Source organism: Schistocerca piceifrons, chromosome 2, assembly GCF_021461385.2.
Source record: "Schistocerca piceifrons isolate TAMUIC-IGC-003096 chromosome 2, iqSchPice1.1, whole genome shotgun sequence".
Classification (NCBI taxonomy): Eukaryota; Metazoa; Arthropoda; class Insecta; order Orthoptera; family Acrididae; genus Schistocerca; species Schistocerca piceifrons.
This window is the reverse complement of record NC_060139.1, coordinates 561729974-561747116: the sequence shown is the minus strand read 5'-3', so window position 1 is coordinate 561747116 and position 17143 is coordinate 561729974. Positions and strand designations below refer to the sequence as shown.

Sequence of the window (17143 nt, the reverse complement as noted above, 5' to 3'; positions counted from 1 at the left end):
TATACTAAAGATTTACTGAAATTCGGTGACCTCAATACAGCGTGTGAAAACCTAAATATACATAATAAGTCTCCATTTTTCAACAGATACCTGCCCAAGTGGACTCTTGACATTTTGCTCCCACCCTAGACTAAATCTTTGCTCATGTCTTTAGGAAATCTTAGAAGATTGAAACAGCTGACAATTCAGTTAATGAAGGAGAATAACACTGAAAGTGACGTCTATAATACTGCAGCGACAAATCCAACAAATTCGGGTCCCTACTCAAAAACTTATCCATAACCAGCTGTTTTGCTGACAAATCTGTTTCTGTCACTCTAAACATCAGCTGGCCGTAATGCAAGGTGTTTTGGAGAATTATTTTTAAACGATTACATCTGAAGAGAGCAACAACCACACACAATTCCACAACACAATAAGTCTACAAAATAACGCAGCATAACATAAGTAACGGTAATTCGGTTACACATAATTACGAGCACGTAGAAAGTACTTCGGCCGCCATTATAGACACGTAAAGACAGAACATCATTCACGTCAAAAATTAGCCCCCATATTAAGTTTCTTATAACAAAGGTTAATGATTATCAAGTAAACTTAAGGCTGTTCAGTGAAAGGTGCAGACCAGCCACCTAACTTTCATCAAACGTCACTTTCAGCTTGCGTTATCTCCATTAGTCTGCCACTCGCCCTAATATCATAACAAGGCAACTAAAAAATTCAGAACGTATGTTGAGAACTTTACCTGCTGCTCTAGACCTGATCCATTTTGATTGGGTACATTACTCATATTACTTCAAAGCAAGACTTTTGTTTAAAACACCCCTTGCAAGCGTTGTCTTTTCACGTAGTTTTCACACAAAGGATATTGACGTTGATGTTCGAAATTTTAGAACTTCTAATCGATCTAAAGCTGAGTGACCGACGTCAGAAAACTATTGTCTACGAAAGTTCTACTGGAATTTCAGAACTCAAGACACAACCGAAATCAGTTTGTTGTTCTATGATTAAAACAAGTCTAAGTGAATAACTCAACAGTAATTACAAAACAAAACATAAGTGTATCGCTGGTGTACGTAGACGTGAAATGCTAAAGCTTAGAAGACTACTAATGGCGGTATCACATCTACTGCTCATACAATACATGCTACCTCTGACGTCACTTTTTCCTTCCCAAATTTTCCATTGACATATTTTAATTCCTATTTATTTCAGTCTCATATTTTTTATTTAGATCAAATTCTTTAGTTCACGTAAGAATTCTGTTATTGTAATCTCATTAGCAAAGAAGCAAATTACTGTTCGAGTAGTTCCATCGACCTCTTGTACAGCGATATATCGACTTGCGAGAGTCGTCGAACTCAATTTCCTGCTGCTTCCGTGTGGGTCTTCAGGAGTGTACGAGTTGGGTTGAAAGCTGGTAATTTTAACGTGTGAAGGAAATCTCTTTCAATCGAGATATTCTGTTACTATTCTCACATTTTCCTATTATTTATTTGTGATTATTAAGTTGAGTGAACTGAATTGCATATCAACAGAGATTTTTCGCTAACATGTCCCGTACTTAATTGCAGGTTAGAAATGGGACGTGTGATACGAGCTCAGAGGAAGGGTGCTGGCAGTGTGTTTCGTTCCCACACAAAACACAGGAAAGGGGCGCCAAGACTTCGAGCTTTAGACTTCGCTGAACGCCATGGTTATATTAAAGGAGTTGTTAAGGTAAAAATCAGCGTTTACCTTTCATGCATAGTTCGTAAATGTATAATACACATTTCGTTCTTAAAGTTACGTCAATCTACGTCGGGCATTAGGAATGTTTGAATCTGATCAATACGCTGTGTGACGGCACTGTCATTACTGTACCACAGTTCTTGATTCTGTATTAATGTCTTGGTTTGTATTGACTTGGATCACCAATTGCTTTGTTTAACGTCCCATTATTATTTTACTATTTGCGGTTTAGCTTCTAGCGAAAGGTGACATTTTTGTTTCTCCTGTCGGTAAGTAAGTGGTGTGTAAAAGTAACGGCCTGGAATGACATACTAGGCATGAATTTCTTTTGTTGTGAGTTCCATAGTGTATGGTCAAGAAAATAACTTCGTCCTTTGTAATGACTATTTAGGTAAATGTCTTCAGCGGCGTAATTAAGACGTGCTTCTCATGGCTATGCTATAAGACCATATACTTAGCTGATAAGTGGTGTTCTATGGATAGTGTAGCCCTACATATGCTCTCATTTGATCGTGTATAACATATATGTTAAACTCCCTGTAAAGTGGTTATATGTTTAGAATTTTAATTATATATTCGAATTTCTTTGTGCTGTCTGTTGACAAATTGCTTTGTCGGATGATGACAAATTGCTTTCAGGATATCATACATGATCCAGGACGTGGGGCTCCGCTTGCAGTTGTTCACTTCAGGGATCCATACAGATTCAAGACGCGTAAAGAACTCTTTATTGCGCCAGAAGGCATGTACACGGGTCAGTTCCTGTACTGTGGAAAGAAAGGTATAACCTTTTTTAGTAATTTGACTTGCAATGAACCAATTATCTGTTAAGTGTCAGAACTGTTTGTTTCATGAAGTTGTTTGTAGTGTGTTAATTAATGAATTACGTTTTTTAACCTAGAAATACTGTTGTGTAACAGTTTGATTTCGTTGGTAATTTCCAAGAATGTTTCCCTATTGAAGCCGCAGGCGAAAAACAATATATATCAAACGTGCGATTCTAAACTGATCACACGATTGTGGTGCCTTGCAGTACGATAAATTATTTGTGAGTTGCTAGGAAAACCCAAACAATTTGTTGGTAGTGAGTGGGATGTCTGGTATTGTAGATGTTTCTTTGGCCGATTGCCTCGTGAAGAATCTAATCCCATGTTTATGCAATGTAGAAAATTGTTTGAGTTTTTGTCGGAAATGTGACACACTACCCATATTTTTGCGCGACACTGGCAGTCTACCCAGGTTACGGCAAAAAGGGTATGCTTGCTGTAGCATAGTCATCAAATGGAATTTCTCGACAATGTCAATGATGAGTGAGGTAGGTAGTTTCCTTTATGATTACTACTATTTTAGTAATGCTCTTCTTTAGTCGTTGCTGTAGTGGCCACCATAAACGTGCTCATAACACCTGCCACCATAATTGCATGATCGATTTAGAATCACATGTTTGATATACAGCAGAATCCTGCTAATACGAACCCCAGTAATCCGAACATTCGGTTAATGTGAATATGAAAAGTGTTAGTGTAAGTATGGAAAATCGTGCGGTAAGCTGCTGTACACACACACACACACACACTATTTAAATTTTCATAGCACAGTAAACATGTATTAGAAAAATTGGCAAGAAAAAATTAGGTTTAAACAATTCATAACAGTGAAAGAAAAGCTGTCAAACTTACTAGGCAGTCTGTTATGACGCATAGCTGCTCCAGTGTCTTGTAAACAGCAAATCAGCACGTGTAACAGTGGGCTGTTGCTCCAAATAACATAGTGCGAGGTAAAGGGCTTCTGCTGCATCACTGTGTGGCAGCAGCTCTCCTTTGTCAATCTCAGCCTCATTGTCGCTTCAGTCACAGCAGTCCAGTTCTTCCTGGTCTTGTCACAGCAGCAACTAAATCAGTGTCAATAAGGTTCTCCACAAACGCCCCATCAGCTGCCATCCACTCATCTACATCTCCTTCACTAGTTTCGTCACGTCAAGGGATTGTCTGTATCATTTGTAGTAGATTTTCCTCTTCATTTTCAACTAGGTTGTCCTGGAATTGAAGAGATGTCCACAGTTTTCGTAGAGTATTTTGTTAAATATTCTGCCATGCCTCAGTGGCCCAATAAATGACATCCTTCACATTGGTCTTTTTTTTTGTTTAGTCCACTAAAGGAATACTATCAGCATTCTTGAAAATAGTTTCCTGTAAATTGGTTTTAATGTTTGCAGTACGCTCTGGTCCACCAGCTGTAGAAGTGGTGTAACATTCAACGGCAAAAACTTCGCCACAATTTCTCCATCACATAATTCCTCAGTGCTGGGGTGAGATCTTATCAATCTTATCTTATCAATCAAAAGTATTGCATTGGGTGACAAATGAGGAAATACGGAAGCGTCCGATCCCACCCGTCTGCTTTGACCCATGACGTCACAAATATGGTGGAAACAAAAACAAACACACACACTTTCCACAAGAACCCTAATGACACTAACGGGACAAGCGCGGGAAATGGGGTGTTTTGGGTGGGGGGCAAACTAAATATAAACAAATTTAGACGCCTTGCGTAGCTACAACGTGTAAGTGAAGACAGCCATGCATGAATACCCACCCACCTCCCCAGGGGTCGTAACCCCTGCAACCCATAGAAGATAAAGATGCTTCAGTAGCTGATTAGTGTTTTCTCTTTTTTAAAAAAAAATCTCACGAGATAGAACGAACAGATCAGAAAGATAAATATAATAAACTAAAACAGAAATTCGAGGAAACAGATATTTAAAATAAGTAATAAGTGTTTTTAAATTTAAAAAAAATCTCACGAGATAGAACGAACAGATCAGAAAAGTAAATAAAATAAGATAAAACAGAACTGGAGACAGCCACACTCTAACCAAACTCCGAGCTGTCATGACGTCACACACGACAACACCCTTACGTCACGGGTCAAAGCCGACGCATGGGATCGGACGCTTCTGTTGACCCGTCAAATGATTTTCCTTAGAAAACTGTTCAACAGAGGTAACAAACTGGGCCTGAAACTATTCTTTTAACAGCTTACCATCCATCCTTGCTTTTTTCTGGTTACGATAATATATCGGCAGGAACTTCGTGTTGCAGTTTTTAAAAGCTCTGGGCCAAGCAAATTTGCCTATCAGCATTAAAGGCACCTTGTGATTACCAGCACTGTTGCTACATGCTAACAGTCACATCTCTTATTTTGTCAAACTCCCCCAAGTATTCCTTCACTGCATCATGAGGAGAAGAAAGCTTCTCTCCAGTTATTGTTAGCTTATGGATTCCATGATGTTTTTTGAACCTGTTCAACCAACCCATATTCACACTGACTCGTCACCATTCATTAACGTGTTTGGGTAAACAGCATTCTCATGAACCAGTGCTCCATTCGGAAGAGTTCCTCTTTCTCTTTTCTGTGAAACCAAAGGAAAAGATTAACCCTCTTCATCGTACTGAGACTGTTTCAGAGTCTGCCGAATTATAGTGTGATTTTTTCCGAAGATGTGGCACAAGTATGTTCAAGTTTCACTCGGTCTTCTTTCAATCGCAAATGGTTGCTTTACCAATACCCAGTGGTGTTGACAGTTTAGACACATTCTCACCAATGTCTATCTGCTTCAAAGCATTCAGTTTTTCTCTGAGGTAATGTATATTTCTGTTTACTTGTGACGAAAATATGTACACAACTAAACCTGAACGAATACAACTGTTACGCATGCCAGCGATTGATAACTAACATAACCAAGCGTTTTGCGAGCCAATTGGCAGTGCACTGGCCTCAGACACAACAAAGGTCTCAACAAGGGCAGGGAGTGAGAGTGAGCCATTGTTCCCACCTGTGTTCCCATTTTTTTTCTACTGCGGTGTACCTACTTATCTGCTTGGTATGCTTCATTCTAGAAATTCAACACCGTAATTCCAGCTAATCCGAACAAGGTCCGGTCCCAATTACTTCGGATTAATGGGACTCTATTGTATATTGTTTGGAGCCTGCGGCTTCAATAGGCAAACATTCTTGGAAATTACCAAAGAGTTATGTTTTTTAATAATCTGGAAATACTGTTATGTAACAGTTGCATTTCTTGTACATGAGAAAGGTAATGCAATACTGCTATAGTTAAGAGATACATTAATTTTGATGTTATTTGACATATAGCAAGGAAACAAGATACTAAGAATGAATACGAAAAACACTATTTATTGTGTTCTAGATATTGCTTGACATGTTTTACACATTATCTTGAGCAAATCAATGTGTGTTTTGAAATGTTTGGATGACACTTCTTATTCTTTGTTGTCAAGAGTGTACTTAATTAACACGGACTTTTGACAAGAAGGTCCACTATGAATTCTGCTTTGGTCATTAATAAACTCGTTGGTTTTTCCTACCTTTTGTTACTGCAGTGTATTGTAAACTTTTTGAAATGTTTAGTCTCTCATAACTGCACTTGACATTGTTCAGGTGGTAAACTGCGCAGCAGACAGTTCTCCCAATGCAATCAATTTTGCTGCTGATGTTTAAATGAAATATGACCACATGAGACGAGTGAAAATCAGTGCGGATTGTAACACCAGGGGTATTGCAGTATACCCTCTCACGTCAATCAAGTCAGTCAGTCGTGTAAAAGGGGCTTAAAATTTCATAACTTATCTCTCATCCGGTTTGAAGAGCAGTCGCAGAAATGTTGTTTTGGAACATGAATTAGTAGTGGTTGGTTTCCAACCATTTGTTGCCATTCTTATTGCTGATAACAGATTTGGCATATTTGTATTTGGCCAGGATATGAAAACCTTGCAATTGAAGTGGGACTGGCAAATATTGTGGCCACCTGTGGATGTTTTGTGTTTAGCTTTCATGGTTTTACTTTTATTCACTTGTCTGCCCTCAGGAAGAGGCACAATTTTGGTCCACCTTATTTTTATTACAATTTATTTGAAAATAAGTAGTTTCAAGGAATTACTAAAAATGTTAGTGCAAAAAGTATAATCTCTTGAAGAAAAGCAGTTCTTAAGGTCCTGATGGGTTGCTAAAATTTTAGCTAAACATTTGGGTACTTGATCAAGTAAAAGTGTGCTTGTGGTTTGGTGGTTTCTGTGTCGCATGCTGCAGTTGGTAACTGGTTGTGTGGTGAGTGATATGTGAACACAGTATATGTGGCGGATGATTAGACAAAATGGCAGAACCAATGAGAAAAGCATTTGATAAATGTCATGGTGTGGAATGTGTGAAATTTCAGTGTGGCATAATGGAATATAGGCCCTATTGTGCAGAATGTCATCATAAAACAGAATATTCTTAAAATTCAAACTGCACTCTTAAGTTCCAGTATAACCACAACCTCATGAATTATGCAAAAATGTGCCACAAAGTTCTCGAAACAATTATCTGGCTAATGTTACAGAGCAGCCCCTCCACCACACCCATTTTTCCTCAAGTCACATTCATTGTGTTTTGCAACCCTAACTGTAATGTTTTAACCCAACCTAGAGCTCAGCTCCACTAGAGATCAATCCCTTACCACAGACAGCTTTCCTCCAGTCACATTATTTAATTTCACAACTCGTAGCATAACATTGGAATATGAAAAAGTATCCGAAGGGAATTGTTACATCCAGAGAAACAGACGAAAACCAGTAACCAACTTTATAGCCCACAATAACCAGATCAATACTCACTAATCCTTAGCTTTCACCAAAACAAGTTATTAGATAACAGCGATTCTCATTAGCTACTGACACTTATCACCTGACTTGACACGAACAACAGGATCAAATTGCCAACATCAGCATGCAGTGCAAGAGCTGCCAACACAGCAGGGGCATGTGAATAATTCATCATACTAACCTTCAGAAGTCGGAGTAAAATTGTTACTTTACCTTGAGCAAACTACTGCAAAAAAGCAAGCTCACACATTTCTAAGAATTACAATTATTTATAAGATGAGAAGGCCAAATTGTGAATATGCCTTGGCAAACCTGTCACACTCAACAATTGTTGTGCCAGTGCCTTGCTGTATTTACAGAATTGTAAATTCTGTGGATCTGGTAAGACTATTTCTCTCTCTCTCTCTCTCTCTCTCTCTCTCTCTCTCTGTGTGTGTGTGTGTGTGTGTGTGTGTGTGTGTGTGTGTGTGTGTGTGTGTGTGTGTGTCACACACACGGTAAAATTACTAAACAACACCTTGCACTTAAACTTTGTTACTAATTAGATTTAGATTTAAGTACAATGCTTTTCTCACACTGTTTTAAAAACCTTGCAATGGATGAAATTGCATCTCTTGTGTGTGGTGCAGAATTCCACTAGGTGTTGCAACAAATTTTCCGGGCTTGCGATAAATTCCTTGTTCAATTGCTCTAACATTGTGTAAGCATTATATCAACACAGGAGTGTGTTCATTCTTACACAATTTGTGTAAAATCATTTGTTTAAAAAATAGCTGTATAGCTTTTATACAGCTGCTTGATACCGAACTAAGTATATTTCATTATTAGTAACAATTCTCATACTTCAGCATCAAATAACCTATTTTTGGGAAGCAACAGATTTTATAAAGCCTAGTTACAGTATCCCATGCTGTGCCAGTGGCTGTAGAAACTGTTCAGCATTTTTAGTATAATTAATGTGAAAGTTGTGCAAAAGATTTTGTTAAATGAAAAAATAGTATGTGCTTTGCAGTGATTACATATACACAAATGCAAATTAACAGCAAAAACAAGGAGTAAACAGAAAGCTGTCAATATTAATGTACATACTCCAAAAATATCATTATATTGATATGCAAACACAGTTTTATGTTCAAATGAAGCCACACTCCAACTTATTTTACAAGGCAAGTTTCTTACATGTTTCATGTCTAGCATTACTGAGGGGTTTTGTGAAAGTATCAACTAATATTTCTTTAGAAGACAGATGTTCAACATTAACAGTCTGACTGCTACTTTCTGACTAAATATTTTTAGAATTTGTCACTAGATTCTTATCTTATCTGGCTGTATGGCTCTTACATCAAATATATTTTAACCTGCTTTGTGACTCATGGATATAACTTAAAATTTTGAATAGCTGTCAGTCATGTAATCAGCTTCACGAGTAGAAAAGTTTGTTTTCTACTAGACCACAAAATTAAAGAATTTTCCATGTGTGTATGAACCAGTTCAAGTATCTGCCACTGATTTTATTACCCAGCCTGCATCACTGAAGGTCATTATTTCTCTGTTGCTGTAGCTAGAGAGAACCAGTTTTTAGCTTATGATTGTTTACCTTTAGATATCTCAACATTTATGACGACAAGCAAGGGTGTCCAAAGAAATCTAACCAATAGGGGGCAATATTCTAAAATTTTTGGTATAGCTGATCAGTAATTATAACAGTGGAAACTGGCAAGTTGAAATTATAAGGAAAACGATAGATTGCTACTTGCTGTAAAGATGACACGTTGAGTTGCAGACAGGTATAATGAAAAGACTGTTACACATTTAACTTTTGGCCAAAGCGAAGGAAAAGGAAAAGACGCACACATTCATTCATGAGCAAGCACACCTCATACACACATGATGGTCATCTACGACAGCTTGGTCTGGTCAGAGTTGCAGGAAATGGTCATGTTTGAGATTTGCTTGCTTTGTGCATGCATGCACACTCTCTCTTCTCCTTTTCTGAAGAAGACTTCAGCCGAACGCTAGATGTGTAACAGTCTTTTCATTATGCCTGTCCGCAACTCGACATGTTTTCTTTACAGCGAATAGCAATCCATCAGTTTCCTTACATTGTTGGTTGGTAAGTTTGAGACTTATTGTGCCCTAAGGACTATATCTGAGAGGAAATACAAAAAACTAAGCCTCAAAGAATTGCTGGGTAATCACTCAATGTTTTTAGGCTTGATTTCTTTGATACTTAAGTGATCTGCGTATTTCATTAATATACATAAATTACACCATTTTCTACTATTAATAAGAATATAAGTAAAACTTATTTTATTCATTGATGGGAAAATATATCTTCCTGATTAAATATGGGCAGCCAAGAAGTTACAAATAAGTATTGTCAGTCATATACCAAAAAGTGTGATTGACAATCTGAATTAAAAATTTGACATTGGGAAAAAAGTAAGTTTGTCAGTAGCCTGTTGGGCAACAGAACAAATCAGCAAAAACACTATGCTTACAAAATTTCATATCCAATGATCTCAGCAGATTTATTGCATTATTTTCGTGCCTTCACTTTATCAAAATGCATTTTGAAAGCAATGTCTTTTGGGGAAATTGTATCCCAGGACTAGTATTGCATTAGATGAGATATCCCTTGTGAAACCAGCCTCAAATTAGCAGGTAGAATAGATTTTGAGCCAAGGTGACCCTTGTCTTCCAGTTAGATGCATTATTGAAGAACCATGCCAACTGCTATTTCCAGTTGTGCTAGACAGTGTAATATCTAAGGCTTAGAACAATCACAGACAATTGTTGTTAGAAATTGAGAATTTAATGAGCAGATTGCACGAGGGCATGTCTCTGTTGTGGATGCCTATGCTAACAGCCAGTGGCTTTTAAAACAGTGATCATATTTATTAAGGATATAGACAACACAATACATTTTTGTATAAATACCCATTGCCTCCTGATAAAGTACATACAGGGGCCAAATTGAGATTGAGAGTTGTTGACATTGGCTTGTCTTCATTTGTTTCAAATTTCTCAAACTTTTCTTGGCAGATCCAATTTTTTCTCATTTCTGTAATTCCCATGCCAGGTATTAGCTTACCAGTCTTAAATCTTTAGTCTTAAAAAATCTCTTTGAAAGATTTTTGATGTGATTCCAAAACATTTGTCTGTTACAAATAATAGCATATTTTCAGTTTGTTTACATGTCATCAATTTTTTTATTGCAGTTCTGGCCAGGCATAAGTCCATAAACTGCTTTCTCCATTCTCCATACTTTTCCAGGAGCTACAAAGTTTTCTGGTGGAATGACAAGATATTTCCTTCCTTGAGGTTTCAATAGAGATGGTGTTAACATGTTTGATCTTAAGGTGCCTTTCAGCTGCCATATATAGAATATCTAATTTGAGCTTATCTGCTGGTGGGAAGGTTTCTTGATAATTATCACCTTGAACTTGAGAGCATCCTTCTATTAGATGTGCCTTTAATGTTTCTGGTGTATGCCAACCCCAAGCTTTATCTTTCATACTCACTTCACATGGAGATATGTGTGCCCTTTGGGGTACCTCTTCCAGTGTATCATAGTGAGTGAATTGTTGTGTAATTGCTTTTCCACTCTTCTTTATTCATCCCTTCCGAAGTTACTGACATTTGTGTGTCTTTGGAAGTCTTCCTTGCAAGTTATAAATAAAATGGTCAGTCCCTTCACTGAATTTGTGATTGACCTTGTAACACTTTGTTGAACTATGTGATCTATTTTTTGTCATCATATTCATCACCATCAATCACTGTCAAGACCATAAGTATTCATTACCCCTATCTATGATTAAATTTCTTCAGTATGTGAACAGTGTTGTCACAGGTTCTGGAAATCAGGGAATTTCACACACGTCAGGGAAATTTGAAAAAATAAAAAACACTGGAAAAATCTCGTTTTTGTCAGTATATGAAATGGTTGTTTACTGAGGTGTCATGCATGGTCACTGGTTGGGCGCTGTGGAGTACGTGTGCTGCTTCCCTACTCCCTCATTCCTGTTGCTTCTGTTCTTCATACCACTCCCCACGGCTTGCAGTCAGTTCTATCACATCTTGCCACTAGCCTAGCAGCTGCCACCAAGAGGCAGGGAGGTGTGAGGAGTGGTTTTGTTAGATCTGATTCTCTCCAAACACAGTGGCCCAAGACAGCGGTCATGTGTGCCTGAGTGATTTTGTGCACATTTGCTCTCCTTTCCTGATGAAGGCTTTGTCTGAAAATTTAGTTGAGAGAGTGTGATTGTCATTTTTCTATGTGCCTGTTTGCAGCTTGGCAATCATATTTACAGTGAGTTGCTACCTATCCTCATTATTGATTCTCAGAGTATTTGAACAAATTATATGTTGCGCAGATTGATCATGGTGGTCTAATTTCAACAACATGCTGCCTGTGGCTCGTGAATAGTTGGCCACAAGGTTTGATTTCCACGATGCGCCTAAACTGGAAGCCATTTCTGCGGGTATCTGTAATGGATCAAGTCTGCTGATCTGAAGCCATTCGGTTCCCACTAATGTGCAAGTCCTGCCCATCAGATCTAGTCTCACTGATCCACTCGCAGGCCATGTCTCTTTGTGTGTAGCGTAATGCAGCAGATTTTCATGGTTTATTCATGGACCCAGGACTGGGGTGATCCTCAGAAGGCCAGATGCCATGGGCAACAGATTCCAGGAATTGACTGTCTTACTACAAGTACATTGTGCAGTGTGGTGTTTTATAGACATTTTATTTATTTTAGTACATTTTGGCACTTCAAAAGTAGTTCATATGTTAGTATGGGCGATAAGAAGAAGAAGAAGAAGAAGAAGAAGAAGAAGAAATCATCTGTCACTGGTACTTCATATGCTACTATTGCCGGTCACCTACAGTGTTGGTTTACACGATTGTCCTTCATCTTACACACTTCTTTCAAGGGACCTACTTTTTTCTGAGGTTACTTCTGAAATCAGTGAAGGTATTTTAAATGTGTCTTGCATCTCCAAGGAAATGCATATTTTAGTCACCAAATGTGCTTTAACACCAGTGGTCTTAATGAAATACATATACCTTTTGGCTTGCTTTCTCCATCCAAAAACAGTTCATTACAAAAGGTAATCTTAGTACTTAAGATTTTTGTTCATGCCAGGAAATGCCATCTGCTTCAAAGCTTTTTCAATAGATCTTTCCTCATTTGCTCTATTGTTTCCTGTACCTGCAAAGACAAATAGTCAACTTACATCTTAACTTACCCTTGAGATCTCAAAATTCATCAGGAAAAAATGCTCAAACTTGTCTGGAAAACAGGAAATTTCACTTGGGGAAACTTGTAGCAACCCTGGTGAAGTATAGATTATGTGAAAAACTGCTTTTTGTTTAAATTGTAAGGTATTTGTGATTTATGTTCCTCTATCTTCAAATGTGGAAAATTCTCATCCTCCGGGAAACATACATCCCTGCTAGCAGTTATGTGGCACATCTCCCTATCAATGAATCGATAGTCCTTGGTTGCCTGGCAGTAGTCAGTGAATGTCAGTATTTGATATCCTATCTGACTTCTTGCAATGGCGGTTTGGAATGTGAACTATTTCACTGCTTCCAAAATCCGAAAGTATGATGAAAGCTATTTCCTGTGCCTACTTCAAATAGTGTTTTATCAGGGTGTATATGTCCCGGGAAAAACTCTGAAATTTTTTCATGGGGAGAAACCCAGGATTTCTTAGAATCCTGGGAATTTTTCATTGTTTTAGTTTTCAGTTAAATTTTTGTAGTTTTGACTGGTAAGAACTGATACTCTAACAAATAATTTTGCTTTAGCCCACTACTGCGCATGCTCTTTTCATACAACTTTGAAAAAGGAAGTTCATTCCAAATACTAGCAAAGCTGTGTTCCTTTTGTTTGTATACCTAACAACAACACAGTGCTTCTGTATTGCTAAATAATTCGGAATTTAATTCTTGTTGAGGTGAAAGATTGGAACATGTAAACTTTTCTCCTTTATTAATGTCATTCACACATAAGCTATTAAAATTGCAGCAAAGTTGAGTTTCAAGGAAATTGTGTGTTCCCGTGCAATTGCTTTTGTTGTGTTGACACAAAACAGATGACTAAAATACAGTAGTACAGTGTGTCCAGTATGTACTGTAACTTAGAAATTTTCTTCCCAAGACCCCCAAATTAATAAGTAATATGTGTTCTACCTGAGAAAGCATTTACACTTGACATCATATGACAGTATTGTGCAACCCAGCTTCTAATGTTGCTGCAGACAAATAGCAAAGCAGTGCTATTAACCTTACCTGTATTTTGTTATGGAATGTAGTAGTGTTCTGACTGCTGCATCATGTGTACAAGCACTTAAATTATTAGCTGTTTGTTATGTCTTAATTTCTCCTCTGGCATTGATTTGTAAAAGTGAAAAGATGGGCCATGGTTTGGAGTTCAGATTAAATGGAAGGGCCCACTGTAATTCACATACCAAATCATTTGGAAGGTGGGAGACAGTGCATACTTCAATAATTAGACAGTTTGAGAGTCTAAAATTAGTTACAATGAAGTGTTTCCAATTGTATATTTCTAATAAAGGTGAAGTTGTAGTGTTAACATGATGGTTTTATACTGGCGTGTTTCTAAATTGGTATGTTGCACCCACCAGCTTCTTTTTCCTGGGGGTTTGAATATTTTATGAGCCAGTACTGTTTGACCTGGGGCCCAAACATATTTTATAATGGTCCTTCCCTGTACTTGTCTTCCTGCTGTTTATCTCCTTTGTCAAGTGATGTCATATTTCACTACGGTCTTGGATGCTGGTCAGGTTTCACTCAAGTGTAACCCATCTGGTGAATGTGTGGCAATACCTGTATGGCAGATTTCTATTGCAGAAAAACTGTCCATGTGATGAATCCTTCAGCAGAATGAGTGCGGCTCACACCAACGAAATTTACTTGTTACGTCTATTGAAATGGGCAAGCATGAAGTGGAGAAGGTCTCTTTGTACGATCAGTTAAAATATTAACATTTATGTTTGTTCTGGTACAATAAATGTTTTTATTCTGAATGTCATTGATATAATATCTAGTGTTTGTGTACATGTCCCTGAACTTAAATAAGTGTGTGTAGTGTTTGCAGTAAATTTCATTTGCACTAAAAATTAATGGTGTGTTGCCTCCCTCCCTGCCCCCAGCATATGAAGTATTTTACTCCCAGTAGAGTCTTGACAGTTTCATCACCTTTTTTGTATGTTACAGCAAACTTGCAAATTGGAAATGTGATGCCTGTTGGTACAATGCCAGAAGGGACAATTGTTTGCAACTTAGAGGAGAAAACAGGAGACCGTGGTCGCCTTGCTCGTGTGTCGGGCAATTATGCAACTGTGATTGCGCATAATCCAGACACTAAGAAAACTCGTGTGAAGTTGCCATCAGGTGCAAAGAAAGTTATACCTTCAAACAATCGAGCCATGGTTGGTAGGTATTATTGTAAAACAGTGTAGTGGTCCAGTTTTAGTGGTCAGTGAGACTTGTATGTGTTGAATTAATGTGGACATTCAGTTAAATTTATGCAAATCTCTTCTTCATAAACGTATTAGTGTAACTGTTAGCCTGTTCACGATGATGAATTCTATAACTGATTCTGAAGCATCATGAGTGTAATATTAGAGGCTCTTTCTGAGTTAATGGGCTAACATCTTTTTTTTATCTCTCAAAGTATTAGAAGGTAATTCAAAGCATTCTTTATAGCTAAAAGTTGTGTAAAATTTCTTTTATATTTCTTATGCAACTGCTTGATTTGGGAGGTAAGAGATGACCATTCCTGGGTCTGTTGTCAATTTTTCTCTGTCGGGTACTTAAGCAGCATTGTAAATGTTTCATGATAAATTACTTTATTCTGTTATTTATTCCATTTACAGGCATTGTTGCTGGAGGTGGAAGAATTGATAAGCCAATTCTTAAAGCTGGGCGTGCATATCATAAATACAAGGCTAAGCGTAATTGCTGGCCTAAAGTAAGAGGAGTAGCTATGAATCCAGTTGAACATCCTCATGGTGGTGGTAACCATCAGCACATTGGAAAAGCTTCAACAGTTAAACGTGGAACTAGTGCTGGTAGAAAGATTGGTCTTATTGCTGCCAGAAGAACTGGAAGGATTCGTGGTGGCAAAACAGACACAAAGAAGGGAGATGATTAAATACTGGTTGTATAAAAATTAAGCAAATAAAATGATTCAAAGATATTAATTGGTTTTTCTGATACATTATTTTTGGCATACCAGGTTTTTCTGTAGTTGACGGCGCATGAATATGTTTGTTATGAAAGTTCTGTTTGGTGTGTGTGTTGAGGGAGGGGGGTGGTTTGCATGCAGAAAAGTAAACATGCTCCTGATAGCAAAGTTCTATGGTGCTATGAGTTTCTGAGGGCAGCTGATGCAGAATAGACCATTTGGCTGATTCATAAGTGGAGGATGGCATGTATGTGATGTACAGTTGTTATACCAAACAAATCAGGAATATTTGGCAATAGCCCTGAGCTGTTACTCATTTGATGGGAATATCATCTCTCTATTTAATTCAATACTTGTGTATATTTATGACAGTAAAAGGAAATCATGGATTTGGGAATGTTCTGATGTGTGAAAATTAGTACAATGTCATTTGTTCATGGTACGTCACAAGCACTAAACATTCACAACAGTCTAGCACCTTTGTAGGTCATTAGTGCAGGTATGAGAGAAGTATGTCACTTTCTGGGAATGAAAGTTCTCATGTAGATGTTGCAATTAAATTATGTTACCGCGCACATATGGTAATTATTTATTTTTAGTAACCTATTTTCTTACTTATCACGTGTCTAAATATATGTTTTGTAAAATATATTCAGACCCTTAGGTCTTGGGACTTCTATAGGAAACAGATCACTTAAATGAGAAGATGGACCTCCTCAGGTTATTGATACTGAAGTGTTAGATTTGGCTGCATGTGTGGACAGCCTTCATCCCCCACCCATGAGATTTCACGTTGACTTTTTGTCAGGGTGCTTATGACCATGATGTTGAATGGCCCCTCAACCCAGATCATCATCATCATGATGTTACAATTGGTGTGTACAAGATAACTGCGTAAGAAATATTGCTTCAAATTAAATTTAAGTGGTTATCAATTTTAGAAGTGCATTTAGCATTAGCTTTCTTTCAGCAGTTCACGTGATCAAATTATTGTGCCAATATTAGGTTGAAATATAATTTTTTTAAATTATACAAAAACAAGATCTTAAAAAGAGAACATGGTGTACAATGAGGCATACCCAGCTGAATAGTGCTGTCTGCATCGGTGTTGTCTGGATATGTTGGTAGTTTTTCATGCAGCAGAAATTTTTCAACATCTAAATTAGGAGACAGGAATGTGTTCAGCTTGTGTAGTGTATTAAAACACCATTATATTTTTTGTATTATTTGTAGTACCACTTTTGGAAGAAAATTTTATCTACGTCTACAGCCAATAAGCTCTGATGGTATGGAGGGTACTTCTCGTACCACTGTTAACTGAGTGCTGGATGTGAATCCTAAAAATGTATAGGAAATTGGTGAACAAGCTATTCCGTATAGGAAAAACATGATTTTTTTTATTAAAACAGTACTGTGTTCTTCTATATAGTGAAAACATACTTTTATGTGTGATTTGGCATTTATAATTTTATACACAAACAGGGTGTGTATGCCCTGGAACAGCTGGGAAATTGAGAAAAATGCAGCAGT

General features: G+C 37.5%; 2 protein-coding genes across 2 annotated transcripts in view; one reads left to right on the top strand and one right to left on the bottom strand.

Annotated features, from left to right (window-relative positions):
- Nucleotides 1-915, bottom strand: part of LOC124777709 (ATP-dependent RNA helicase DDX3X) — a 175174-nt gene extending 174259 nt beyond the window's left edge. The window contains exon 1 of the mRNA XM_047253205.1: nucleotides 746-915. Coding sequence (XP_047109161.1) covers nucleotides 746-790 — 45 coding nt within the window. The 5' untranslated portion in view covers nucleotides 791-915. The remainder of the gene's footprint in view (nucleotides 1-745) is intronic.
- Nucleotides 916-1261: 346 nt separating this feature from the next.
- LOC124777320 (60S ribosomal protein L8) lies at nucleotides 1262-15625 on the top strand. The gene is made up of 5 exons (XM_047252679.1): nucleotides 1262-1420; nucleotides 1575-1719; nucleotides 2371-2512; nucleotides 14641-14859; nucleotides 15303-15625. Exons 2-5 carry the CDS (start codon nucleotides 1582-1584, stop codon nucleotides 15578-15580), a joined length of 777 nt encoding a protein of 258 aa, XP_047108635.1. The 5' UTR covers nucleotides 1262-1420; nucleotides 1575-1581; the 3' UTR covers nucleotides 15581-15625.
- The last annotated feature ends 1518 nt before the right edge of the window (nucleotides 15626-17143 follow it).

What these genes read in the sequence shown, in the direction of transcription:
- LOC124777320 (XM_047252679.1), top strand. Translation starts at nt 1,582, where the DNA reads ATGGGACGTGTGATACGAGCTCAGAGGAAGGGTGCTGGCAGTGTGTTT. An exon ending in CCTGTACTGTGGAAAGAAAG is followed by an intron (nt 2,513 to 14,640) that starts GTATAACCTTTT and finishes TGTATGTTACAG; the next exon opens with CAAACTTGCAAATTGGAAAT. An exon ending in AAACAATCGAGCCATGGTTG is followed by an intron (nt 14,860 to 15,302) that starts GTAGGTATTATT and finishes TTCCATTTACAG; the next exon opens with GCATTGTTGCTGGAGGTGGA.